The sequence below is a fragment of the Hemicordylus capensis genome, chromosome 1, assembly GCF_027244095.1.
Source record: "Hemicordylus capensis ecotype Gifberg chromosome 1, rHemCap1.1.pri, whole genome shotgun sequence".
NCBI lineage: Eukaryota > Metazoa > Chordata > Lepidosauria > Squamata > Cordylidae > Hemicordylus > Hemicordylus capensis.
Window position 1 is genome coordinate 185,853,951 of NC_069657.1, and position 27,835 is coordinate 185,881,785.

General features: G+C 45.3%; 1 protein-coding gene across 1 annotated transcript in view; it reads left to right on the top strand.

Moving 5' to 3' along the window:
- Nucleotides 1-538: 538 nt before the first annotated feature.
- GALNT5 (polypeptide N-acetylgalactosaminyltransferase 5) overlaps nucleotides 539-27,835 on the top strand; it is a 55,106-nt gene continuing 27,809 nt past the window's right edge. The window contains 5 exon segments of the mRNA XM_053259686.1: nucleotides 539-2,451; nucleotides 13,078-13,244; nucleotides 14,570-14,689; nucleotides 20,299-20,434; nucleotides 24,279-24,398. Coding sequence (XP_053115661.1) covers nucleotides 968-2,451; nucleotides 13,078-13,244; nucleotides 14,570-14,689; nucleotides 20,299-20,434; nucleotides 24,279-24,398 — 2,027 coding nt within the window. The 5' untranslated portion in view covers nucleotides 539-967.

Here is a 27,835-nt window from a genome sequence, read left to right on the forward strand (position 1 = left end):
CAAGAAAGAAAGAAAGAAAGAAAGAAAGAAAGAAAGAAAGACTGTCCATAAGCCAAGAAAGAAAGAAAGAAAGAAAGAAAGAAAGAAAGAAAGAAAGAAAGAAAGAAAGAAAGACCATCTATAAGCCAAGAGACAGAGAGAGAGAAAGAGACTGTCCATTAGCAAAGAAAGAAAGAAAGAAAGAAAGAAAGAAAGAAAGAAAGAAAGAAAGAAAGAAAGAAAGAAAGAAAGAAAACGACTGTCCATAAACTGTGTATGACAACATGGCTCTAGTTTTAAAGAGAACCAGTTGTAGGATCATCCCTTCTGAGGAGAGAGGGCTAACGGAGGGTTAATTTCCTTGTGACAACAAGGAATCATCATCAGCCAAAAATGAGCATATTGCTCCTTGGGCACGACTTTGCAAAAAGTCTTTAAAACAGCCGGAGTGACTCGGAAGGTGTAGGAGAACCTCCAGCCACACTCCCCAGAAGTTTGCAAGCTTGACATTGTTTTTCGTCTATGACGGAGGTGTTCGGTTACAGGGAAGGAATGAGAACTGGGTGGAAGAGAGGGGGAGCCCAGTTCCCCAGCTGATCTGCAGCCTTCCCCCCTCTTTCTCGGGACAGCAGCGTGGATCAAAGCCGACGCGTCGGCGGCGGCGGCGGAGAAGGGTCGCGCAGGCGAGGCGAGTGGGCCACTTGGCCTGCCGCGTTACGTGTGGATTAGGTCATGTCCCGCTCTGGGATCGCCCGCGCGGAGCCGAGGAGACGTGGACGCCACGCAGGCAAGCAGCAACGGGCGGCAGGCGCGGAGGAGGCTTCCCCCTAGAGCGACATGCAGACGTGTGGCGGGCGCTAGGGGCTGTGTGTGTGCCCGGCCGCCTCAGTAGGTAAGGAGGAGGCCCCGAGGGGAAGGACGGACGGAAGGAAGGAAGGAAGGAAGTCGGGGGGCTGCCGAGCCGAGGACCCACTCCACTTTCCCCACGATGAACAAAATCCGGAAGCTTTTCCGAGGCAGTGGGAGAGCCTTGGCTTTCATCTTCGCCGCCTCCGTCCTCTGGCTGCTCTTTGACATGGCAGCTCTCAAGTTTTCATTCAGTGAGATCAACACCAAGGTCCTGAGAGAGGAGCTGATCAGGAAGGAGAGGGAGCGATTCAGAGGGTGGCGAGTCCACCCAGAGAGTGTCCTCCACAGGTCCAGAGGGGAGCCCCCCCGGCCTCCCCTCAGAGGGCTGGGGAGGGAGGCCAGCGACTCCAGGGCCGGGGATGAGGATGCTGCTGGCGGGGCTGGGAATGGGCTCCGCAGCAGAGCAAAGAAGATGCAGGGGCGGACTGAAAAGAGGAGCGCAGCATCCACAGCAGCCGAAGCGCCTGAGGCAGTCATTGTCCTGCGCAGGACCATCCCAGGCAAACTGTGGAGCCCTCTGCCCTCAGTTCCCATGGAAAAGAAAGCCAAGGGGGCAGGGAACGCCAGCAGCCTCCTGCAGACAAAGGCCGCTCTTCCCAGGGGGTTTCAGCCGACCCAGTTAGCAGCTGCTCCGGGGCGGCCACTTGTCAACTCAACACACAGTGCAGCCGCTGTCAGGAAGCAAGGCACTCCACAACGGCACAGGCCGTTCACTCAGGGAGCCCAGGGAAGAAAGGAGGTCTTATTCAAAGTTGGATTAGTGGATCAAGATTCTTGGGCTGGATTAAAGCAAGGATTGCCAGAGGGAAGCAAACCCGAGGAACCTCAGGACAGCCACTGGGGGCTGCTGAGAGTGACAGACTTTCCAGGGAACAAGACCCAGGCGAGAGGAAACATCCCAAATGCAGCAAGGGGCTTGGATGTACCTGGCAGCAGGGCAGCTGCTTCAGAGGGGAAAGAAGAGTCTACAAACTCAACAGGTCCAGAGAAGCTGTCCAAAGAGGAGGATATAAAAATTGCCCATGCAAAGAAAATTCCTCTGGAAAATCCAGTGGTCCTGATTAGCAAGGAGAGAGCTCAAGTGGTCTTTCCAGGGACTCGCACTCTCCAAACGGATGTCAAGGCAAACCTTACAAAGAGACTGATGGAAACAAGTATGCAGCCGGTTGATGACAAAAGCAAAGATAAATGGAAAGTTATTATTAATGTCACCAAAGTAGCTGATCTTAAGGCCATGACTCCGAAAGCACGTCTGGCTGAAGGAGCGGAGCTAGGGGAAATGCAAAAAGTCACTTTAGTCACTTTGGGCCAATTAAGGGAAACCAGTCAAAGTGATGGTGTGGCTCATTTCGCAGAAAATACTCGACTGCACAAAGTGTTAGCCATTGATAGGGTACTTGTCCCAAGGGACCCCAGTGCACCGGGTCAATTTGGGCGCCCTGCGGTGGTCCCAGGTGAGAAGCAAGAAGAGGCAAAAAGGAGATGGAATGAGGGGAACTTCAATGTCTATCTCAGTGACTTAATCCCAGTAGACCGAGCCATTGAGGACACAAGGCCCCCTGGGTAAGATCAGTTTTGTTGCATCTCACAGCACAGATTTGGGGCTAGTATAAAATGGTTTATCAAACACATCGTTTTCTTCCCTTTGCTTTGAGTTAGGTAATCTTGGGCAGCAATGGAAACATTCACATTCATAAAAACATCCCCATTAACTTGAAGGGGAGAGCCACAAGGATCTGCTTGCCTGCTTTTTCATAAACTGGAGGATATATATTATTTACCAGTTTCCCCCAAGGTGTATATAGAATTTCAAGAGGTCAGATGCACACTTCAAGACTGCAGCTCACATTTTAATCCTAACTTCTGTGTCAACTGGGGTGGCGGGGGGAAGAGGGAGGAGACATATCCTTTTAATATCATGCACCATTTTGCAAGCTTTACTGTATATCCAAACTTTAGATACCTATCATGCTATATCAATACTTACAATACATGAATGCCCGTTTTCCCAGTTATTATTTCTTAAAAACCTCCCTAACCACAAGATTGCTAATGATGCTCTAAACTATTGTCACCATTCATGGTACACGTAGTCATTCAATGAGATGTTAATATTGTTCCCATTTTAAAGGTGAGGTGAACTGAAGTGTGAACAAATTTCCCAGTGATTCTATAGCTGAGCTGGTAGTTAAAGCTTGCTTTTGTAGGTTGTTACCTAATGGTGCAGTGGGGAAGCCACCTGCCTAGAGAGCAGGAGGCTGTTGGTTCAAATCCCTCTGGGTATGTTTCTCAGAATATGAGAAATTCCTATATTGGGCAGCAGTGATATAGGAAGGTGCTGAAAGCCATCATCTCATACTGCGTGGAAGATGGCAATGGTAAACCCCTCCTGTATTCTACCAAGAAAGCCACAGGGCTCTGTGGTCTCCAGGAGTCAACACCAACTCAACAGCACAACATAGGAACATAGGAAGCTGCCACATACTGAGTCAGACCATTGGTCTATCTAGCTCAGTGTTGTCTTCACAGACTGACAGCGGCTTTTCCAAGGTTGCCGGTTGGAAAGGTTCTCCAACCTTTCCTTTCCAACTGGATCACACTAGGTTTCCAGATCATTGGGATGTACAAAGATATGTTAGGTAATGATAGCTTTGAAAGGGTGTTCTGTTCAATTTTGACCCACTGGGGGAGTCACTCTCTTGCAAAAGCTTTGCTTTTGCTCTAACACTTGACCTCCGATCCCTCCCCCATAATTTCAGCCATCTTGTGCATGGCCGAGAGGTGGCAGCCGAGGGGTGGCGGCCAGGCGTGAGCCAAGTAGGCCTCCCCCCCGTGGCAGTGGACGGAGTGACCACTGGGCTTGTCACTCCGGTCCAGCGGCTCTTAAGAACTGTGAGGTGTCACGGGTTTGTGACGATCTATTTCAACTGTGCAGGCGTGCTGGAGCGCCTTGCAGTTCTCAAGAGCCGCTTGGCTGGACAGTCAGACCCAGTGGTCACTCTGTCCACCGCTGCCACAGGGAGGTGGCCTGCTCGACTCACCCCAAGGGCGCCACCCATCATCCATGCACATGGTGGCTGAAATTATGGAGGGGAAATCAGAGGTTCGGCAGGGTGGGGCAGAGGTGGGGTGGGTGCGGGGTGGCAGCAGGAGGCCCCCAAAGTCGGTTTCGGGGAGGCCTCGCAGTGGGGGAGAGGGCCTCACGGCAGGAGTGATCCCAGGTGCCAAAATTACCTAGGTGTGCCACTGGTTCCAGAACATGTATGTGCGAGATTCCAATGTGTTTGAGGGTTGCTATCCTTTTTTACTGGCCCTTTTTTATAAAAAAAAAACTTGTCACATAGCAGTGTAGTAGGTGAAGTTTTGCCTGGTAGGGAGAGAAAGTGATGGTGGGGGGGAGTGTCATCTGCTTAATTTCTTTGCCCTAAGCTGTTCTTAAAGGCACAGGAGCAGGACCAACTAGTTGACAATCATGCAACACAATCCCAGGCATGTTTACTCGGTATTTTGTTCAATGGAACTTCTTTAAGTAAGTATGCAGAGGACAGAGTGCCTCCCTATAGAAAGAAACCAAGTTTTAGGTTTCAAATGGTTGGCAAGAGAACGCCATGAGCCCTTTCTCACGATCCTTGAGAAAGGGCTTGAGGGAGAGCGGGGAGGGAGGCTGCTTGCACTTACCTTCCCGCAGACAATCCCTTTTCACCCCCTGGATGGGTGGACCACCCGTCCACACGATTGCTGGCAGCCGCTGGCAGCGTGGAGGGCTGGGGGCTGGGACACTTTGTCCCAGCCCCCGGAACTCTCATAATGCACTGCGCGGGTGTGCGGGGCATTATGAGGATTGCCCCAACGCTGGCCAGGAGCCCCACAGTCTCTCTGGCCTGGCTGCAAGCAGCCGGGGCTGGCAGATGATCCAGAAAAATGGGGTGAAGAGAGCACTAGTTCTCTTAACCTCATTTAAGAGGGTGGCTGGCTTGGCACTGCCAGGGTTGGGTATGATTCCAGCCAGCGGTTCTCACATGTGGGCAAGACTGGGCTGGGCTTCATTAGTTTGGTTTTGCCTGCATGTGAGAACAGCCTCCATATTTCTATAACATTCTTAGAGGCCTCTGGATCCCCCCAACTCCCCCCCCATTTTAACCAAATCAAGCCCCATAAGCTCTTAAAAACAGCAACTAAGGGAAACAACACAAAAAGGTAAGGAGGCCTTTATTACACACACACACACACACACACACACCCCATTAGAGTACTGAGAGCACTACTGTTAAGAGAGGACAAAACTCCTAAACAATCATATGATGGAACTGGCCTACGGAGAGAGTCTCATATCTAAGTAATCAGTGTTTTTGGTTCTAATCAATTACTGCACAAGTACATTGAGGGGGCAAACATTAATAAAAGGGTTTGTGGGCTCTAGGCCGAAATATAGTCACAGCCTAGTCCTATGCATGGACTTAGAAGTAAGAGCCACATAATTCATTGAGACTTAGTCTTATTAAGTGCACAAAGGACTGGCCTCTTAAGAGTCCATGGGGTTGCAGCCTTTGGGGCAATCAGCCATAGTTATCTGTAAGTAAGTGTATTTAGGGTGGTATGTTAGAGTCATAGGGAAAAACAGAGTGCCTTCAGAATTCTTGCTGAAACTGCCCTGCCAGCTATGAGAGTACTATTACAGGCATCAGAACACATAAGGAAAATTGCCCATCAGATTGGGTTGCTTACATTACTACTGAAAAGATAACATTTTACGATGTGCTGAACTGGCTGAAGGAAAAAGGCAGTTTCTGTAGTAGAGAATTAGGATTTCCCATTTGCTTTGCTGAGTGAATGCAGTTAGCCTTAAAGAAACAAGATTCCTGCTAACAGAGCCAGCTTTTGTAGCAGCTGGCTTTAAAATAAAACAGCACTTGAAATCAGTTTCAGAAGTGTGTCAGTATGTACCAACTGGGAGAGGCCAGTTATGGAGTACAAACATATAGACGTTGACGTGGAGGCCTTACTTAAGTCCACATCAGCAACCAAGTTCTTTGCTCTCCATATGCTGGCAAGGAAACTTGATCACATTTCTAGTTCTGGAAGTATTTCTTTCTGCAATGAATGTGCTGTAAAATTTGCCTAGCTGTGACCCAGTCACATTTTTTCCCTTTAATATAGCCTCATCGCTTTTTTTCACTCTCTTTTGAAGATTTCTTTTAGATTCTTGCTAATATTTGGAAACATTTAAGTCAAAAGTCATGCTCTGGGAGCTTGTAAAAATCAAGCTAGCGTAAGAATCAAGCTGGGGGAATCCTGGTGCACTGCAGAGGCTTTACATTTGTTAACATAATTGCTCTTCGCTTGGGCATTGATCTGGTCTTGTGCACAGAATCAGACCACTTGCGTGCCACCATCTTTTGCAGTGCCATGCAAAATTGTGTGATTCTTTGCCCGGTACCTATTTTATCCAAGCGATACAAGATGAACTAGAAGCTGAACAGATTTCAAGTAGCCATCATGCACCCTCTTTGACCATTGATCCCTTCACTTTCCCTAGGACAGATCTACCAATGCCAGCAATCCTCTGAATAAGTAACTAAGGCAGCTATTTTTACCGTTGATTTTAGTGGGAGCTAAATCCGACTAAAAGATAATACTTGGTCCAATCATTTGGTTGGACTGACTGGATTTTACATCTCAGGGAATCTCTTTTATTTCTCATTTAAGCCATGTTGTGATTCTCTAGTCATTTATAGTGATGAGCAAGCTTCCCTTGGCTCATTTCAGAATTAGCTCAGTAGTTACAAGCTTCCTTGGTTAGCATTTGGAAAAATCTTCTGTTTTCCAAGGCTGCTTTCCTTGCTCAGAATCTGGGCTCATGTGTCTTGATGGTGCTGTGTACATGTGCGTTATCCAATGCCCCTAGGAAACATAGTTTGGTTTCACCTGCCCTGTACTCTCCCCTGTACAGCATCAGTCATGGCAGAGAGTTGCTTAGCAATTCAATGCCATCCCACACACACACTCACACACAAATGACCCAGGAGCAAGAGGGGGTTTTAGATCTGGAAGAGGGACAAGAACCACATAAAACCTTTGTAAGAAACAATCAAGAGAATGGACTCTGTGTGGAGTTCTTTGGTAAGATGTTGTAGCCTTCTCAAGATCCACTTGAAGATATTGGAGCTCAGGGAGTGACGTCCCCTTAAGGCACATGTCAGACCCATAGTTGAATTGCAAATAGACATTGAGAAATGCTTTTCCTTCAGCCTTTTGTTCAAACAGGGAAGACTTAGACCTGACCCAGCCCTTTGCTGCCGCTGCTTCCTTTTTTACTGCCAGGATATAAAAATGACAAATTCATTGAAATGGGAGACATATTTTTATCACCCCTCAGATCTACAGATTTTCTGCTGTTCCTTCTTGATAGACTTAGTGGGCTACATTCAAACCTTGTTGCCTTGCAGACTGTCAATGAGCAGTCACTATTCACTGGCTTATGTGTGGGGAAAGAAGAGGCTTTTATTTCTACAAATGACCGAAAAGTAGTTTTGCAACTATCCTTTTGTCAAAGGCTATCCGATCTCTGAACATATCCCTTTCTGTTAAGCAGATAAATATAAAACTAGGGCATCAGAAGCAACTGTGGCTGCTCGGTCTGCATATTTTAAATTGCCCATTGAAATATGAATATGAACAATCTGGCAAAGTACAATCAAGGGCAAGCCACCCCCTGCAAGCCTCTTCTTTTGAACAAGGAGTACAGAGAAGAATAACAATCCTAGGGGAGAGGGTTTCTAAAAGTACTTGTTTATCTCACTCCCTGCTTTAAGGATCTACATGGCCCCCATTACCCCACTACTAATTTGCCCTTACAAAAATGAGATGACCCTTGTCCGGGGTGGGGGAGCTCTTCTCACATGCTTAAAGCAGGGGGGCAAGTTAACACCAGCAAATTAAGAACAATGGGTGCAGTTAGGGGGAGAAACAGCCATGTAGCAGCTAAAGCAGATTTCTTGATCACAAACAAGTATGTTAATTTATCATAATTAGCAGAATTTTATGTCTGATTGGTTTCAAATGATTTATTTCTTTTAAAATGTATGTCCCATTGTATAGCCCCAAGGGGCTTTCAGATCACCTTCCGAAAGATTCTCATGGTAAAAATCACATTAAAGGCTAGTACCAGGAACAGAAATGATGTGGTTTTCACATGAGCCATCAGGACTGTTCAGGCAGGATCACCTGTCCTCAACTTTTGTCATTCCCAGTGTCCGTTTCATGTCACTCTTGGCCCCTGCCTTTCAGGCAGCAAGAGGTGAGCCTCCTGTTGAGGACTCTTGAGGCAAGGGAGAGGAGCTCAGCAGCTGAAGCTCATTCAGTCTTTGATGGAGACATATTTTCCTTTGCTGGTAGTAGTTCCTATTGGGGCCCTCTTAGCTTTTTACTTTACATTTCTTGCTATTTAATAGCTTATTCAAAGCAGAGAGACTAATTTATTTCAGATTTCACACTTCTAGCATGCAGCCACTAGAGTGCACTAGAAATCTATTTTCCCCCCTCCTGGAATAAAATCAAGATTGTCTGTATCAGTTTCCAACTTTCCAGATCCAAAATAACTTCTATAAAACAGTGGTATGGCATTCTAAGGAACTTCAAAACTCACTCTTCAATTCCAACATTAATTTAATAACACTAATTAGTAATAGTGGCACCAATGTTCTTAAAGGGGGATGAACTTAAGGTTTCTACCCCACCATAGTTGCAAATGGAGCCCAAATGCCACTGAAGTTCAGGCTTGATTCATAATGACTTGCAGCTTGTCTGCATCAACTGTTTTCTTCCTTTCTCACCAATGGATCACTGTAGGTGTTCCATTAGGCCACTGGTACTGCCATGACAGTATTCTAAATATAAAGAAGCACAGAACATGTAGTCCCCATGGCTCTTGGTGGCCAATAGGAATGTCAGGAGCCAGAAGGACTGCTTTTCCCATGGTACCCTATACCTGGGTTGCTGCTGCACATGACCCCTAGTGACATAAAGAGCCATGGAAGGTCCATTCCTCATGGTTATTTTACATCTAGGACAGTGGAAGTGGATGTGCCTAGAGCCTAATGAAGGCCCCGTTTTAAAGACAGCCAGTTGCCACTGCAGCCACTGCCAAGTCCGTTTTAAGGAAAGACAAGTGGGCGAGAAATTCTCCAGGTCCTGTCGCCACCCAGTTACCTCATTCAGAGTGTGACACTAGGGGTGTGTCCGAACCGGTCCGGAGGCCATTGTAAAGGCCTCCGGACTGTCCAGACCGGTTCGGATCTGGCTGGTTCAGGTCCGGGTGGGTGGGTTCCTTTAAGGGCGGGGAGGGTTTACTTACCCCCCCGCCGCTTGCCCCCGTCCAGCGCGCGTATTTAATGTAATAATTGGGGCAGCAGGATACTTCCCTGCTGCCCCTTGTCCCTCTGCAATGCCGCCAGCCGCTTTGACTCACAGTTTTGAAAAGTTATTACTGCTGCCCAGTGCCAATAATGAAGTCGAAGAAGCCGGCCTCTCCGCCCGGCGGCTCCCCCAGGAGCCGCTGCCACCTCCCAGCAGCCACTGAGAATGGCTCTGCCATGGAGGACTCTGTATGTGGGGGAAAGTCGCATGGTAGCCGGAAGTGAGGGTTGCCGCGGCGCGTCGGCGCGTCCTCCATGGCAGAGCCGTTCTCAGTGGCTGCTGGGAGGCGGCGGCGGCTCCTGGGGGAGCCGCCGGGCGGAGAGGCCGGCTTCTTCGACTTCATTATTGGCACTGGGCAGCAGTAATAACTTTTCAAAACTGTGAGTCAAAGCGGCTGGCGGCATTGCAGAGGGACAAGGGGCAGCAGGGAAGTATCCTGCTGCCCCAATTATTACATTAAATACGCACGCTGGACGGGGGCAAGCGGCGGGGGGGGGGGGTAAGTAAACCCTCCCCGCCCTTAAAGGAACCCACCCCACAGTGCCGGACCGCAGCTCTGCGGTTCCGTGCACACCCCTATGTGACACAGTGCAAACTGTTCTCTTAAGCCACAAATGGGTTTTTATGATGTCTGACCCTCTTTTAAATGCTCCTTTTTAACCTGTGTTTTTACTCATTGGGTGTGTGTTTTATTGTTGCTTTTTAAATGAGATTTTAGCTATTATATCAAATGTGCTGGGTTGGTAGGTTTGTTTGTTTTTTTAATGTAGGTTTTATTGTATTCTGTTCGTTTTGCTGTAAGCTGCCTTGAAATTATTTTGTGAATGGCAAGATATATCTTTTTAGAAGTGGAGACCTGCAACAAAATGTTGCAATGCATCCTCAGCCCCTATGGGAATCCTCCTGTTCAGGGCTCCAACCAGTCTGTAACAGGAACGTCATAACCCTATTTGATGCTCACACTGGGGGTGGGGAGGTGGACTGCCCCCTGATATACAACAATACAGGTTTGGGGCTGAAAGCCCCTCCTCCCTAAAAGCTCCATGTGTAATACTGGTTGAGGAGGTTTTAACCGTATGACATTCATCCCCCAAGAATGATGCTGCTTACTATAAACTTAGGGGCTTGAGAAAACCGGCTCCTTCTCTCTCCCCCCAACCTCAGTCCCCCCCCGCCCCCGCTTTAAGTGACACCCTCAGCATCCTGTGGTTCAACTGTCTTCAACATTGCATAGGCCCTGGAATCTAACAGGTCTAGTCTTGTCAGGCAGCTTGAGTTCTGATCTCAAGGATGTTTATATCATTTACCCTCCCCACCCCCACCCCCATAACTCTGAGATAGATTAGTTGGAGCATTACAGGCCAAAGGTCACCCAGTAAATTTAGTGACTGAGCCGAGATATGAACCCCAATCTTCCTGCCACGATTAGGATGTGCTACCCACTACACTGAACTGACTCTTACAAGTTCATTTTCTTGTACCCAGATACCTTTTTATAGCTCAGGATAAGAAATCAGCTCCTCTACAGCTTCAGTACTATTTATAATGTGGTTTTCACTTGCCTTCACTGATGCCTTCAAGTTATCCCAATGAATGGAGGTAACAAAGAGCAGTTAGTTGCCTGTTGTAGGGGAGCCTGGCCACCAAGAGGAATGCCAGAAGTGAATAATTGTTCTGCATATTCTTGGGCAAGCTCATCTCTGTCAGAGAACTACAGATGTTACACAGCCTTTTCTATTTAGGGGTGACTGATTGCTTACATGTCAAATATGCCATGGGATTTTTCTCTACAGCTTAATTCCATACACCACAGAATTCACAGGACTTCTCCGCTACAGTATTTTTCAGTTCTCCCAACTTCCAGTTCATTATAGTACACTACAGTTGCCAAGCCCTGGTTTTTTAAAAACAGTTATTCCTCTGGAAAAATAATTTGTGCGCCCTGGTGTTTCAAGGCTATGCTGGCCACCCTGCTTGTTCTGAAGAGGCTGGCGTTGTCATAAATACAGCTTAAAACTGGTAACAGCAATCCAGCCTGTTGCCTGAGTCTTTAAAATCATCAGCTAGGGGCAATTCTCTGCCAGCCATCAGACTGTAGGAGTGGTCAGAAACAAATCTTTTGTGAGGGGACAGTTGAAGGGGACTCATCCATACAGTGCCAGATATAGGCACAAGCTAAGTAAGCTACAGTTTAGGGCCTCACATTATGAGGGGCCTCCAGTTTATTTTTTAAAGACTAAAGTTCAACGGTTACATCATATGCTTTCATTTAAATGTATTTCTAATGCACTTAAGCTTATTGCAAGGTAACTTATTGCAAGGTAACTGGTTACATAATATGCTTTCATTTAAATGCATTTCTTATGCACTTAAGCTTATTGCAAGGTAACTGTTGTCAGATTATTTGTTTTTCATTGCATCTTTGCCAAGTAGAATAAAGCTTTTTTATTTTCATTGCCCTTTTTCTTAGAATAATATTGGGTTTTTTTGTTATGCTATGGGGCCTTTTAAGCTTGATGTAGCTGAAGGCCTCAGCATGTCATAATCCGGCCCTGCATCCATACAATTTTGCCTTGTCTCATTTGCAGACTTATCATCCCTCACTATTGGCCACTGTGGCTCGGGGTGAGGGGAGTTGTTGTCCAACAACAGCTGGGGGGCCTGCTTTAGACTCTGCCCAGCAATAAAATAAGTTTTCTGACTCTTAGCCAAAGATTTATGGGTAGACTGAAAAAGCACCTGTGAATCACCTCACATCCAACACACTAGTCTGCCAGACAGCACTCCTTATCTTTAGATTCAGGTAGCTGGGGTGAGTGTCAGCTAAATCCCATGTGCTTAAATGTCTCCAGCACCTAATGATGACCCACTAACAAGACTCCAGTGACTACAATGGCCTCTAACTTGTTCTCTAGAAATCAGAGAGGCAGAAGACATCCAGAGCAGCAGGAGTTGTGTCTGGAACAAAACCAACACAATCTTAATATGAACATTTCTTTTTCTGCCATTCCTTCCCTTCCCTGCTATGCTCCACGTCTCCCAATAATGTAGAGAGAGCAAACGTAGATGTGTAAGCAACAGCTCTTGAAGCTACTGCTGAAATCATGCTAGGTGTGTAGAATGATTCTCTACTGTGTTTGATAAACGTTTCTGTTGATTTACATCAGAGAGAGATTCAGCACTATTAGGCAGTTCTTTTTTTATAGCTTTCAGGGCCTATTTATTACATGCAGCAGAATGAGCTGGTAGAGTAGACAGACAACAGATAGGAGTGATGCGACATATAGAGCAAGGATGCACCAGTGCAGTGAGAGAGCAGCCTAAGAGAGCTTTCCAAATTAACTGCACCGGTACAGTGAGGAAGCCGGAAGTTTTTGACGCCCTTCCCTTCGCAAGGAGGCCCTCTGTGCCACCTAATAATATGTTTCTGAGGGCTGCGCAACCCCCAAGGACCTATTTTAAGGTGGTACAGAGGGCTTCCTGGAGAAGAGGAGGGTGTCAGAAAGGCTGGTCACAGGTACTGGCTCATCATTATGTGGCCAGCTTGCTTTTTTTTTGCTAGCCACAGCTGCTGTGGTGGTTAGTGGGACTGCAGTTACCAAAGGCAGCAGTGGGTAAGTTGGAGGGCTGCAGTGGGGAACTGTGACAGGAGCGGGCTGAGGCAGCAGTGGCGAACACAGGCCATTCTCAGTCTAATGGCATCACTGCTTCTGGTCTTCTGTATCAATCAAAGTCTACTGTAAATGCTGTTTATCTGTGTTGCTGTCACTGCAGATGTTCTGATCTTCTTGTTCACAATGACCTCCCCACCACCAGCATCATCATGTGCTTTGTTGATGAAGTGTGGTCCACTCTCCTCCGCTCTGTTCATAGTGTCCTCAATCGATCCCCTCCTCAATTTATTAAAGAAGTTATTTTGGTGGATGACTTCAGCACAAAAGGTAAGCCAATATTTTCCATACATTCTAGTATGCCTCAGAATTAAAAAGCATTCTGCTTTTCAGGCAATTTGCTCTAATATGATTTGATATCGTTGCTTTTCATGATGGTACAAGTGGTTATTGCCATGACCTGGTCAAATTTTGTTGCCTTAATTTCCCTGTAATTTCAAACTAGTTTTGTCACCTTTCGTTGGGACTGCATAGAATTATTTTTCCTACATGAAAAGAGATTATTCTCTCTGTGTTGGAAACAGTGGGTACACAGAGAACTCATTTTGATGACAAGTATACAGTTCAAGGATCCATTGTGCACAGTTTCATCAGATGGGCTCTCTTAAATGGGTTGCTTCAAAAGGGGAGAAAAGTGGTTGGATTTCACCGTGAGCTAGAATACCTATCAGCTTCACATAAACTCCACAACTCAGTCTCATTGTGGATGTAATGTAAATGACATGCTAACTGCCCTTTTCACATGACAAATAAGTCGATAACTTAGGAGGGCTTATTAAAAGAAAGGAAATATGGCAGTTGCTGTTGATACAGAGCAAGGATTCACCCCCTGCCCCCCAAAAGCACTCTACTAAGCTTCACACAAAAATGTAGCTAATGGGAGCGAGGCGGGGTGGAGGGGAGAAGGTGAGTACTGAAACCACTCCATAGTCTCTGCTCCTGTCTTGACCACCAGAAGATCTGCAGCCATTTCCCAGCAGCTTAGAAAGTCACAGAGGCAGTGGTTGAGGATAGGCTGGTTCTTCTCATTCCCTCATTAATTAGATTGGAAGTAGATATAGAAGCTGTTCACATGAGCAGCCTACCTAGGCTTGTGCAGCTCTACCAGGGTAGGGTTGCTCGTGAGAAGTGACGAGATTGTGGCCAATCCTGGCACTGCCCTGCCAGGCTGCCCAGGGTCTTTACCCAGGCTTTTACCTGGGTATCAGGATGCAAGCGTGCCCTGCTACTCAGGTCCCCAGTCATGTGTCTGCTCAGGCTGCAGGCAACTCAAGCAGACAAAGACCTGGGCACCTAGAGTGCCTGGCTGAGGCACAATCCCTCAGTGCACGATGCTCCTTGCACGGTGCATTTAGGGATATCTTGAGGCTGGGCTGCATTCTCCCGGCCTCCAGAACACCATGCTGCCAGGAGCAGCTCAGCTCATGTGGGCACGCAACCCACACGTCCCACAGCAGAATGCAGATCGTCTGTGGGGAAAGATAAGATTGATCTTGCCTTCCTTCCCACACCCTCCCCACCCAATTGTATGGTAATGAGAACAACTGTACAGTCTTTCTAGACTCTTTGCCTATTTCCCCTCTGTTTTGATCTAGCATACCTCAAGGATAAATTAGACCAATACATGGCACAGTTTCCCAAAGTCCGGGTCCTCCATCTCAAAGAAAGGCATGGTTTAATACGAGCTAGACTGGCTGGAGCGGAGATGGCTAACGGTAAGTAGAGTTGTGCCTTGTCAAATTGGGCTTGGTGATTTATTTGGCATTAACTGTTCATTATAAAAATGTAAAGGAGTCATTGGGAGCAATCCTTGTGACCTAAGTTGCTAAGCTGAAAATTTGACTGACCTCAGTTGCAGTAATATAAGTGGCAAAGTTATGTCCCATTAAGTTGGATAGGATTTAGGCATGCTTAACACTGAAGGGACTGCATCCAGTCTCCACGCCATTTTAAAACATCGAACAGTGAAGATAAAGCAGTTAGAAGGAGATAGTTTCCCATCTAGAGGTATAGAATCAGTATCATGTTAAGACTAAGGCTACACCAAAATATTCCCATGTTTTGATTTTTGGGCCAAAAGTCATGATTTGCAAGTTCATATGTTCTTATATTAAAAACTTTTGATGGTAAGAATATTCACTTTTTGGGTATTAGTTAATGCTAGTTTTACCAAGCTGCTGCTGCTTCAACACTATTTTTAACTTCCAGTTTTTGAATTAGTCATGGACAATCCCAGTCAACATGAGATCACATAATGAATGGGATGATGTCCAACAGCTCCATGACTAAACAGATTTGGCTATGTGATAATGTCAGTGAGGACAAATGAAATCAATTGAGAGTGAGGGCAATATACTCTGATAGGGATGTACAAATCGATTCAAATTTGAATCAACTCAAATCTGGCTGATTGAAGCAATTTGAATTTGAATCAAGTGATTCAATTCAAAATCAAATGGAATCAGCCCAATTTGAATTTAATCAATCTGAATTGATTCAACCTGTATAGGGGGAGGGGGGAGGAGACCCTCCTTTCAGCATTTTTCTTTAAAAGAAAGAGGCTGGCGTGCTGGGGCACCAGGAAACTATCTCTGATGTGCAGGTTTTTGCGCAAACACACCTGTGTTCTAGTGAAATGAACACTGGGCTGTCCCTTCAAATGGCCTTCCCAAGCATATGCAGAGGCCATTTAAAGTGATAGCCCTGTGTGAGCGCTCAGTGGCTGCAGAGAGGGATGATGGGTTGGGTTGTCACCTCCTCACAACTGCACGCTCTGTAGTTACCACTCACAGGAGTGGTTCAAAGGCACTTCTACACCTCTTGTTTTTAAAAATGACAGCCAGTGGGCAGCAGGGGTATGGTGGGCCAGGTTACCACCTCCCCCGCATTGTGGGTTCTGCACATCAAAACTAATTTCCCAACACCTCAGTGCCTCTTTCTTTAAAAAAATGCTTAAAGGAGGCTCTCCTCCCTCTCCCCCCTCCTTCCCCCATATAGTTCAAACTGATTCAGATTGAATTTGAATCAATTCAAGTCCAAATCAAATTGGGCTGTTTCGGGCTGATTCGATTCATGTTTGAATCGAAAAAGCATGTTTGAATTCAAACTTGAATTGAATCAAGATTTTCAATTTATGCACATCCTCACACTCTGAATATGAATGATCTTAAGCAGTACAGGATGATACAGTGCGTGGAGGACATTATTACACTATATAGGTAGATTACCTATGTGATTATATCACTAAAGGCAAAAAAAAATCAGAGCTATCGCACCATGTAAATGAACAGGAAGTCATTTTTCCAGTGTTTCTTGAAAATCATCAACAGGAGATGCTTTTTGACACTGCTGAAAAGCCTTCTTGAAACACAGTGAGGAGGTTTGGCTTAACATATTTGTCACTCCTCCTTCCCTCCCCCTACACTTTTGCCTCCGTTTCATTTCCTTAAATAAATAAAGTACCTATTGCAGTTAGTAGTTGGCATGAACATTTCTGGTCTTGCTTGCCCCCCACAAACAGCTAATGTGTATTTTAGTATGTAAGCAGTTGAACTACAAAAATCAAAGAGCAAATTTCTCTGGGAAATGAACCTTGGTACAGGGGGGAAATGTAGCCTTCAATGATAACAATCCCAGACAAATTTGAGAAAATATGCGCAAGTGATCAATAAATAGCAGACTGCCTGCTTGCTGCAATAATCTATTTCCTATTTCCTGTCTATTCCCCTCCATGTCTACTTCTTTATGCTTTCTAATTTAAATTCCTCTGTTATTTTTATTTACTATTTTGTGTATATAACAACTTTATGGGGGCACTCAACTTATGAGGTAATCTTAAAGAGACTCAATTACCTGCCCCTTAAGAAGACATATGCATCTATTCAAGGTGAAAGTCTTGTTATGTCAATCCAGCTGCAGTGCTTGAACATAAAAATCTATATTAATAATACAACTGAATCAGAAATTGGGCGTGTGCTTTGTAGAAAAAATATTTTTTGTTATTACAGGACTCCTCCCAAAAATCCTGCCTTTCAACAGGTGTTCACTCACCCTGGATATGTTATGAGTATAAGGCTAGAATTTTCCTGAGTTTGTGAATACAGGAGTCATCTAAGGAGGCATGCTTATTATGATGTTCATGTTAGAATTGGCCCTGAGGGCTTTATGGCATTTTAGTGAGCTCCATAGGATGGATTTTCCAGAGCTATTAAAAAATTGTGTTGTGGATGTAGGTTTGAGTATTAATTATGTATTCATTATATTTTTAAGTTTCCATAGCACTTCTCAGTGTGAACAGTGATTTTACAGTTCTTACCTTATTTATCCACAAATCAGCCCACTCATATCATTCCCAGTTCAGGTGTCATTTTAGTCCAAGTTATTATTATTTTTATTATTATTATTTTATATTTATATCCTGCTCTTCCTCCAAGGAGCCCAGAGTGGTGTACTACATACTTGAGTTTCTCTTTCACAACAACCCTGTGAAGTAGGTTAGGCTGAGAGATGCGTGACTGGCCCAGAGTCACCCAGCTAGTTTCATGGCTGAATGGGGATTTGAACTCAGGTCTCCCCAGTCCTAGTCTAGCACTCTAACCACTACACCACGCTGGCTCAGATGCAACAAACAAACAAAAAACCTATATCAGAGTCCAGTTATGGCTGGTTAATTTCTCCAAAGATGATTAAGAAGAGTCCACCAGATTACCTAAGCAAGCAAGGGTACATGGGTGTTCACAAGTGGTCTGCCCTCTGGTTTGAAATCTGCATGTGCAGAAGAGCTCTGAGTGGGAAATAAGCTTCAAAGCACTTCCAGTGCTACATGCACAGCGCCCCTTCCTGGTCCTGGTCAAGGGCAAATATTTAGAGCTGGTAGTACTGATTCCTGTGCCTGGGAACTATCACATCCAACTCAAACCAGACAGGCTCTTCCTCAATGGATCATCAGTGCTACTAAAGCTGACCACCACCATCTGTTTATGAGAGGATTCTCATGCACTGCAGGGTGGGCAAAACTATTGCTATGTGTGATAATCTCTGGGTTGGGATCAGCAAGTAAGTCTTGGACGGTGCTGTTAATACCCTGCCAACAACTCTGCTGTCTCCGAGTAATCAATAGGGAAAGTCGACTAGGATGGTATAGCACAATGCAAAATCAACAGGAGGATCCACTAGATAGCTGGGGCAGTAGAAGATCCCAACCCAAATCACTCATGCTCATATATTCCCTAGTTTGCAAAGTCACAGAGATGATGTAAACGTGAGATTAACTTTTACTACAACATCCCTGGTTTATCAACTACTTTCTAACACCTCCTCCCACCTTAAGTTGTACGTTTTCTGAAGTAAAAGCAGCATTAAAAAATCTTCAACATAAATGAAGTGGGCAAGACTCCCCGCAGTGAGCTCCATATTACACAGTTAGTGTTATCAGCTTATTTCAGCAACATTTCCACAAGGACCCATCAAATAAGGGGAGGAGAGCTGGTCTTGTGGTAGCAAGCATGACCTGTCCCCTTAGCTAAACAGAGTCCACCCTGGTTACATTTGAATTGCAGACTTGATGTGTGAGCACTGTAAAATAGTCCCCTTAGGGGATGGAGCTGCTCTGGTTCCAAGTTCCCTCCTTGGTATCTCCAAGAAAGGGCTGAGAGAGATTCCTGCCTGCAACCTTGGAAAAGCCGCTGCCAGTCTGGGCAGACAATACTGAGCGAGATGGACCTATGGTCTGACTCAGTATATGGCAGCTTCCTATGTAAGACTCCACATTTTTCTTGATCCCTGTGAAGGAATGAGGCCTGGACCTCCTCTTTTTGTATATAAGACTTCTGTGTTGCAATTGCTTTTCCTACTCCCTATGTTAAAATGCTGAGAAAGAAGTTTTTCACACGGGGCTTTTAAAGCCCTTTAACTTGCATCTCTTCCAGAATGGTGGGGGTGGGTTCACATATTGGCTAGATTTACTCCGAAGTCCCTGTGAGTTATCAGGGAGCAGTTAAGACACAATTTGGGTTTTTCACTGTGTGCTAGAGTGTAAGGTAAAAGGTGAAGTGTGCTGCCAAGTCGGTTTCAACTCCTAGCGCCCACATAGCCCTGTGGTTTTCTTTTGGTAGAATACAGGAGGGGTTTACCACTGCCTCCTCCCACACAGTATGAGATGGTGCCTTTCAGCATCTTCCTATATTGCTGCTTCCTGATATAGGTATTTCCCATATTCTGGGAAACATACCAGTAGGGATTTGAACTGGCAACCTTCTGCTTGTTAGTCAAACATTTCCCCACTGCACCACTTAAGGTGATCATATAGCCTGATTTATATCCAGGGTAAAAAAAAATCCCCTGTTTGCATTGGTTTGGGGGACAACTTAGAGTTCATAGTAAAACCTCCCCATAAACTCACAGTAAAGCCTTCTGTGTGTAAAAAATCCCAGGAGTCAAAAGTTCACAGCGCCTGTTCTACAGTTTGGTTTTGGAGGGAGAGGAAATATACTGGTTTGATTCTGAAGGGAAGAGAGGGTTTGATTTGATTGGGTGTGTTTTAAAATAATGGAAGGAATTTGAGTTGTGTTGATTGGTTTCTTTGAATACATTTGGAGGGGAAAAGAGAATATAAGGAGGCTACCTTCAGCAAGGTGTAGTGCAGTGCAAGTTGGAGAGCTGAAGAGAGTTCAAGAGAAGGAGTTGCTGTCACAGACCGAGACAATCAGAACTGGTGCTGGAAAGAGAGCTGATGTCACTAGGAGAGTTAGATGATTGGAGGACCAAATCACCCCCAAAGCAGCTGAAGGAACAGTCTGGGATTGAATCCCCAGAAATGGGAAGGGAGAGCAGTACCTGAGGCTGAGCAAGGGATAAGCCAGGTTTGCTGCAGAAGCTGATTAGGGATTATCGCAAGAGGACTCTTGGTAAGAACTCTGAGTTAGGACCCAGTATTAGTGCAGGATAGATTGGAAACGTTTTGCTCATATTTTATTTCTTCCTTGTGCTCCTTTGATTGCTGTTTTGTACAAGAACGATTGTTTTGAATAGAACTATTTTAAAGTAAAGTGTCCTTGTTTTAAAGTTAAAAATTCATAGCTGCTGTCTGTTTCCCCATCTCGCGGTTAGAAGCCTTTCCACCCTACCTAATTTTGAATAAGACAGAGGTTTGGATGGCTGTTTTAGTAGACCCAGCTAGAGGTGGGGAGCAAAAGTCTACTTGGTGGAAGCGGTGAAGCTTAGGATCATGGGGCTGGTTGAGGCTGGGCTGTGACGTGTGGTAACAGCACGGTGGGATCCATGCCAATCCCCTTCTGTAATGGAAATAATTCATTTTCTTCTCTAGGTGACGTGCTAACATTCTTAGATTCTCACGTGGAGTGCAACGTAGGGTGGCTTGAGCCGCTACTGGACCGCATCCGTTTAAACAGAAAGAAAGTTGTTTGTCCCGTTATCGAAGTAATCAGTGACAAAGACATGAGGTAATTTCAGTACCTTCCATGTTTGCCCCACTCCAGCCATCATGATTACAGTACATGGAAAGAGAGTTTTACACATGGAACACCGCTGCAGGGCAGATCCTTCCTAGGCATCCACTTTGACAATGCCTTTCACTTGTTGATTGGATGGTGCCAGTATCTGCCTCTGGAGGCTTATTATAAGTCCTTCCATGATAGTTGAAACTCCAGGCAAGTCTGTTTTCTAGCAAGTCTGGTTATTTTTTGAAAGCTGGGCAGAGCACAACATTTCAGACTGAGCATAGGTCTGTTTAGTAGATGTAGTAGTAGTAAGAGATTGCAATTCAATTTGTGTGTGAATCAGTTTGCACTGAGCTGGGGTAATTCACACGATTGTAACATGAATCAAATTGTCCTTAAAGTAAATACATTAGAATCTAAATTGCCCCAATTTGACATGAATTGATTCCTGTGATTCAAGCAGGCATTTTGATGGGTGTTTCCCCCTCGATGACTAGTTTTCTGGCACTGGCTTCCAATTGGCTTGAGATCTCCTTGCTTCTTGGTTGGCTTGTTGTCATTCAAATCAAGTGTTGTCAAGGGCAGCTGTGCCCCCATTGGCTGGGTTGGGGGGAGGGAGGGGAACAAAATAAAATGAGGGAATTTCAAAATGCTTTCAAAGGACCTGGGAGGCAGAGAGAGAGAGAGCCCTTAGTGTACCCTTGAGCAGGATACATCAGGAGAAGAGGAAGGAAACAAGGAAGATTTGATTTTTGTGGTTTTCTTTTCTCTACACTGAGAATAATATGCTGTAATATTTTCTTGGTGATTGCTGCGAGAATTGCTCCATGTATGGCCTTGAGAAACTAGTACTTCACTCACTGCTCTAATCTGCTCTGCAATCTGCCTTCTGCATTGCAAGGTGTACTTACTCAAAATGTGGCTGAAGACATTTCTGGATTTGAGCTTATGGCTATGTTTGCTGTTGCTAAGGGTGCTGCTGTGGCAGCTTTTGCAATGCTGGAAAATAAGGACCAAGTCATAATGCTGTGTGAGAGAGCAACTTGTGTGCCAAAGTTGTTACTGCAAGTGCAGGCATGCTCATTTCTCCCATCCCCCCGCAACAGACAAAGATGCTTCCCACAGATTCCATCGCTACTCCCCACAGAGTCTTCACAAGAAATGTAACATTATTCTGCAATAGTGCTTTCCAGTTATGTGGATTTTCTGCCTCTTTATTTAGGCTTCTAAATGTTATTGATTGTGACTCCAGGCTACAAAGTATTTGTGCACAAATCAGAAAAATACACAGGTGTGTATTGCAGAAGAACGTGCTATGCACGTGAATTACACTCACATAGCATTCCGCAGTTCTCAAATTTCATTTTAAAAAGCACTTCCCTCCCAACATATATTGTCAACATGCTGTTGCTGATATAACTCTATTCTATAAAGAAGACTAGAATTTTCTGTCTCATTAAATAATAATCATTTTCTTTAGGCATATTGCTGCAAAGTTGCATCAGCCCTTACTTTCTTTTCTTGCAAAATCACATGTAACCCTTCGAATTGGGTTTAACATCCCTAGATCTAACTCTGAGAACAAGGAGTTACTGTGGTGGGCATCTTTCTGTGGCCACACACAAACCCATGCACAAGAAGACAGGAAAGAAAAACAAACCTCTAACATCTGAGATAAAACATCATAAAGGCGAGCAGGGGTGGGGGATACATCTGACCATAAAACATCATAAAGGGGTGGGGGGAGGGATACAATGAGGTTCGCCCAAAGTCAGGGACAAATAGGAAGATTAAGGGAAAACATGCCGCTCTGGATACACCCTGAGTACAACACATTGGAGTTGCATGCATAGTGGAGGATTTCAAATATTGTGTTCTAATTCAGAAGAACAACATAGTTGGAGGTGTTTCATGAAAATGATTAGCTGAAAAGTGCTTAAACGTGAGTGTGTGTGTGTGTGTGTGTGTGTGTGTGTGTGTGTGTGTGTGTGTGTTTTCAAGTGAATAGCAGCTGTAGGTGACTTAATGGGGGGGAGGTGTTTTTTTAACTCTTTACCTCTGCACTGTGTTGTGACAAAAATTACCCCCCTGCAGTACCAATGGCAGCTTCCCTTTTGGAGGCAAATAGCAGCTATGACAGGGAGAGTACAGGATTAACTTCCACCCACACCAGATTTCCAATCCTGATTGCCACCTCCTGCCATGGTGGCTATTTCCCCTGGGGGGGGGGGGCGACAAATGTCACATCAAGTTTGGCCCAAATTATTATCCTATTGCTTTCGGTGGCTGTTTGTTTGTTTTGTTTGTTTGTTTATTTATGGATTTAATATACTGCCCAATCCACAGACGCAGGGCAGTGTACAAAACAAGAACAGCATCTGAGATTTATTTATTTTTAAAGATTGAAAGGGCAAACGCCTGGTGGAAAAGAAATGTCTTCAATAAGGTTTTAAAGGCTAAAAAGGAGGAGGCAGACTGAATCTGGGGGGAAAGAGAATTCCAAAGTGGAGGGGCAGCAACAGAGAAAGCCCTTCCATGGGCCCTAGTACTATGGACCTCTCTGAGACCAGGGACAGAATCAGGGCAACCTGAGAAGATCTCACAGGACGGGGCAGGACTGGTCGGGAGAGGCAGTCCTGAAGGTATACAGGCGCTAAGCGCCCTGAAGGGTTTTAAAGGTGAGAACCAGCACTTTGAATTGGACCCAGAAGCAAATAGGTAACCAGTGCAGTGACCGCAAGAGTGGTGTCACACGATCATATCTCCTAGCGCCCATAAGCAGGCGGGCCACTGCATTCTGGACCAGTGGAAGCTTCCGGGTCATCTTCAAAGGCAACCCCAGGTAGAGCACATTACAGTAATCCAAACGAGAGGTGACAAGGGCATGAGTTACCGTTGCCAGGGCCTGCCAGTCAAGATAAGGCCGCAACTGGCAGACTAGCCGAAACTGGGAAAAGGCACTCTGGCCATGGCCTCCACCTGCTGTTCAAGCAGGAGCTGCAAGTCCAAGAGGACCCCCAAGTTGTGGACCACCTCCTTTAAGGGCAGCGCAACCCCGTCTAGAGAGAGACTCAGATTTGGCAACTGGCCAGATCAAGGAGTAAGCAAAAGCAGCTCAGTCTTGGAAAGATGAAATCTGAGCTTGTTTTGGCCCATCCAGACCCTGACAGCCTCTAGACACTGGGCAAGCACAGAAACGGCATCTCCGGAGTGGCCTGGGGTGGCACAGTTGGGTATTGCCTAATTTGTTCTTTTAATTTCATTGGAACTGCTTTGGGTAATTTTCCTCATGTCAGCCAGCGAAACTATCTTTTACAAGATTAGGTCCTTGAAATGCTTGGTTATTTGGCTGCCAGTGCTTTCTTTTCCCCCCTTCCAAATCGGAGAGCCGAGAATCAACCATATTAGTGCCCTGTGGGGCAGCTGTAGCCCATGGACATGCTGCTATGCATGTGAAGAAACACTGTCTAATATACAAGCTTGCTCTTATGTGGCAGTCTACATTGCTTGAGGCAATCTGTTGTCTTCCTCATAGCAGGCTTTTATGTGCTTTGTGTAGCAATCTTGTGCTACGTTTCCTGAATAGTTGGATTAGTCATTCTTCTCTCCTTAAGCCTTTTTCTGGTTGTGGAGGTCTTGGAAATTAAACAAAGTAATATGAAAATGTCACACATTTCATAAATCCTACATAATTCATAATGTCATAATTTTGCAGGGTGCTTGTTTTCATGTTGGGCCTTTATAACATGCCGTACTCCAATATGTCGTATGACAATTTCCCGTCAGCCTTGTCTGATAAGGCCTCTGTTTCTGAAATTAATACCTGTTGTTTGCTTCTTTTCTATAGCTACATGACTGTGGACAGCTTTCAACGTGGTATTTTTACATGGCCAATGAATTTTGGGTGGAAGCCAATTCCTCCAGATGTCATCAAGAAAAATAAGATGAAGGAAACCGATATCATTAGGTAAGAATACGAAGATAAGTTTTTGTGGGCAAGATTCCTCCTTAAGCACTAAATGAACTCCTAAGATGGGAGAAGGATGTCTATTATGGAAATTGTATGGGGTAGAACCTTGTTCATTCTTGGGTATAAATCAGCACAATATAAAACACAGCAAGCACAGCTCTGAGGGTCCTAATACAATAGCAGATGTTCCTTTAAGCGTGTTAGCATGAGCAGGGAGCAGACTTCAGTTTATAGGATTTTAACAACTCCCACATGTGCAAGGAATCTAAGCCTAGATGCAATTTCACCCAAGCTGTACATTTTCAGTATTTTGAACTGGCTATGTAACCCCACCATATTCAAAACTTCATCAATATAACAATATTATTTTTAAAATGCATAACAGCAACACAGGCAGCTGCTACCATGGCTATGAAAGGCCATGATCCATTCTGTGGCTATTAAGGGGACTTTGACTCATTCTCGGTGGCTATTAGGGGGACTTCTATGTAAGCATTACTGGGCACAGAACGTTGTTAATAACCTACTTTCCAGTAGGCTTATGAGATTACCTGGCATTCCATGTGTTTGTCCCCATCAGCTTTGCAACTCCAGGAGCAATATGAACCAAATCAGGTACAGTTGAAGGGGCTCATAGGGAAACCTCAGTGATGTAGTTTGTGATGATGTCATCCATCACATAAACATTTGAGGCAAACACAAACATTTGAGCTGCAAGTGGGCTAACGTATGGACAGTCTAACTGATGCAAACCAAATTTAGTACAGTTGTAGTGACACACAGGGACTCCTTAACAGCATGGTTTGTGATGATGTTATCCACCCCAATTCAAGATTGTGGATGCGTAAACATTTAAGGTGCAAATGGGCTAACTTGGGAACCACTTAAATGATTTGAACCAGATTTGCTACAGATGTAGGGACACACAGGGATGGCTCAATGGCATAGTTTGTGAAGATGTCATCCATCCTAATTCAAGATGGCGGACACATGAACATTTGAGGTGCAAGTGGGCTAACTTGTGGACCGTCTAACTGATTCGAACCAAATTTGGTACAATTGTAGTGAGTGACACACAGGGACACCTCAACAGCATGGTTTGTGATGATGTCATCCACCTGATTCAAGATGGTAGGAGCGTAAACATTTGTTGCAAATGGGCTAACTTGTGAACCGCCTGACCGATTTGCACCACATTTGCTATAGCTGTAGCGAAGCATAGGGACACCTCAATGGCATAAATCTGACTAAAACATTTAAAATACAAACATAAAATAACTATACAAAATACAAAGAAGCAGCAATAGAGACAACCATATAAAAGCCTGGGTAAAAAGTCAAGATTTCAAATGCTTTCTGAAAACTGTGATGGAGATAGAGGAGTGAATAGCCACCGGGATAGCATTTCAGAGTCTGGGGGCAGCAACAAAGAAGGCCCTGTCCCATGTGCACAACACCTCCCTCATTGTCAGCACCCGGTGCAGTGCCCCCTCAGATGACCTCATCAAGTGGGCAGCAACCCTTGGGAGGCGGCATTCCCTCATGTATCCAGGAGAGGAGAGCTGGTCTTGTGGTAGCAAGCATGACTTGTCCCCATAGCTAAGCAGGGTCCGCCCTGGTTGCATCTGAATGGGAGACTTGATGTGTGAGCACTGCAAGATCTTCCCCTCAGGGGATGAAGCCACTCTGGGAAGAGCAGAAGGTTTCAGCTTCCCTCTCTGGCTTCTCCAAGATAGGGCTGAGAGAGATTCCTGCCTGCAACCTTGGAGAAGCCGCTGCCAGTCTGTGAAGACAATACTGAGCTAGATAGACCAATGGTCTGACTCAGTATAAGGCAGTTTCCTATGTTCTAGGGCCCAAATCGTTAAAGCCTTTAAAGACCAAAAACAGCACCTTAAATTGGACCTGGAAACAAACTGGTGACCAGTGCAGCTCTTTCAAAATGGGTGTGATGTAATCCCAATGCACAGCTCCAAATAAGACCCTAGCAGCCACATTTTGCACTAGCTGCAGTTTCCGAATATTCTTCAAGGGCAGCCCAGTGTAGAGCGTGTTACAGTAATCTAGTCATGACATGACTAAGGCAGGGGTAACTGTGGCCAGATCTGCCTTCTCAAGAAAGGGACACAGCTGGCGCACTAGCCGAAGCCGTGCAAAGGCACCCCTGGTCACCACCTCCACCTGAGCCTCCAAAAGCAGAGCCGGGTCCAGCAATACCCTCAAGCCTCATACTTGCTCCTTCAAGGGGAGTGCAACCCCATCCAGAACTGGTAGAATCTCCTCATCCCTATTGGCTCTCCTACTGACCAACATTACCTCCATCTTGTCCAGATTCAGACTCAGTTTATTAGCCCACAACCAACCCATCACAGCCTCCAGCCCCCCATTCAAGACATCCACTGCCTCCCTAGGATCAAGTGACAAGGAGAGATAGAGCTGAGTGTCATCTGCATATTGCTGACAACTCAGTTCAAGTCCCTAGATGACCTCTCCCAGCGGTTTCATGTAGATGTTAAACAGCACAGGGGACAAAACTAAACCCTGCGGGAACCCGCAGGCCAATGGCCACAAAGCCAAGCAATAGTCCCCCAGCACCAGCTGCTGGACCCTCCTCCCAAGAAAGGACCAGAGCCACTCCAAAACAGTACCTCCTATTCCCATACTCAAGAGGTGGTGCAGAAGGATACCATGGTTGATGGTATCGAATCGTCCAATGCATGAGTATTTTGTGATACTTCGATGGTATTGAAGATGGCAGACGCATGAACATTTGAGGTGCAAGTGGGCTCTTGTGGACCGTCTAACTGATTCAAACTAAATTTGGTCCAGTTGTAGTGAGTGACACATAGGGACACCTCAATGGTGCAGTTTGCAGTGATGCCATTTACCTTGATCCAAAATGGCAGACGGATGAACATTTGATGTGCAAAAGGGCTAACTTGTGGACTGCCTAACCAATTTGAACCACATTTTGTACAGTTGAAGTGAGTGACACCTCAACAGTATGGTTTGTGATGATGTAATCCACTCCAGTTCAAGATGGCGGACATGTGAACATTAGAGGCGCAATTGGCCTAACTTTTGAACTACCTAACAGATTTGAACCAAATTTGCTACAGGTGTAGGGATACATAGGGATGGCTCAGGGGCATAGTTTGTAATGATGTCATCCGCTCTGATTCAAGATGGCGAACATGACAACTGCATGCATTTGCGGTGCATGTGGGAACTGATTTGGACCAAATGTGGTACAGTTATAGGGACACATAGGGACAACTCAAATGCATAGATTGTGATGAGGTCATTCACCCCAATTCAAGATGACAGACACGTGAATGTTTGAGGCACAAGTGGGCTTACTTATGAACTGCCTAACCAATTTGGACCAAATTTAGTCTAGTTGTAGGGATAGTAAAGGAAAATAGACAGATTAG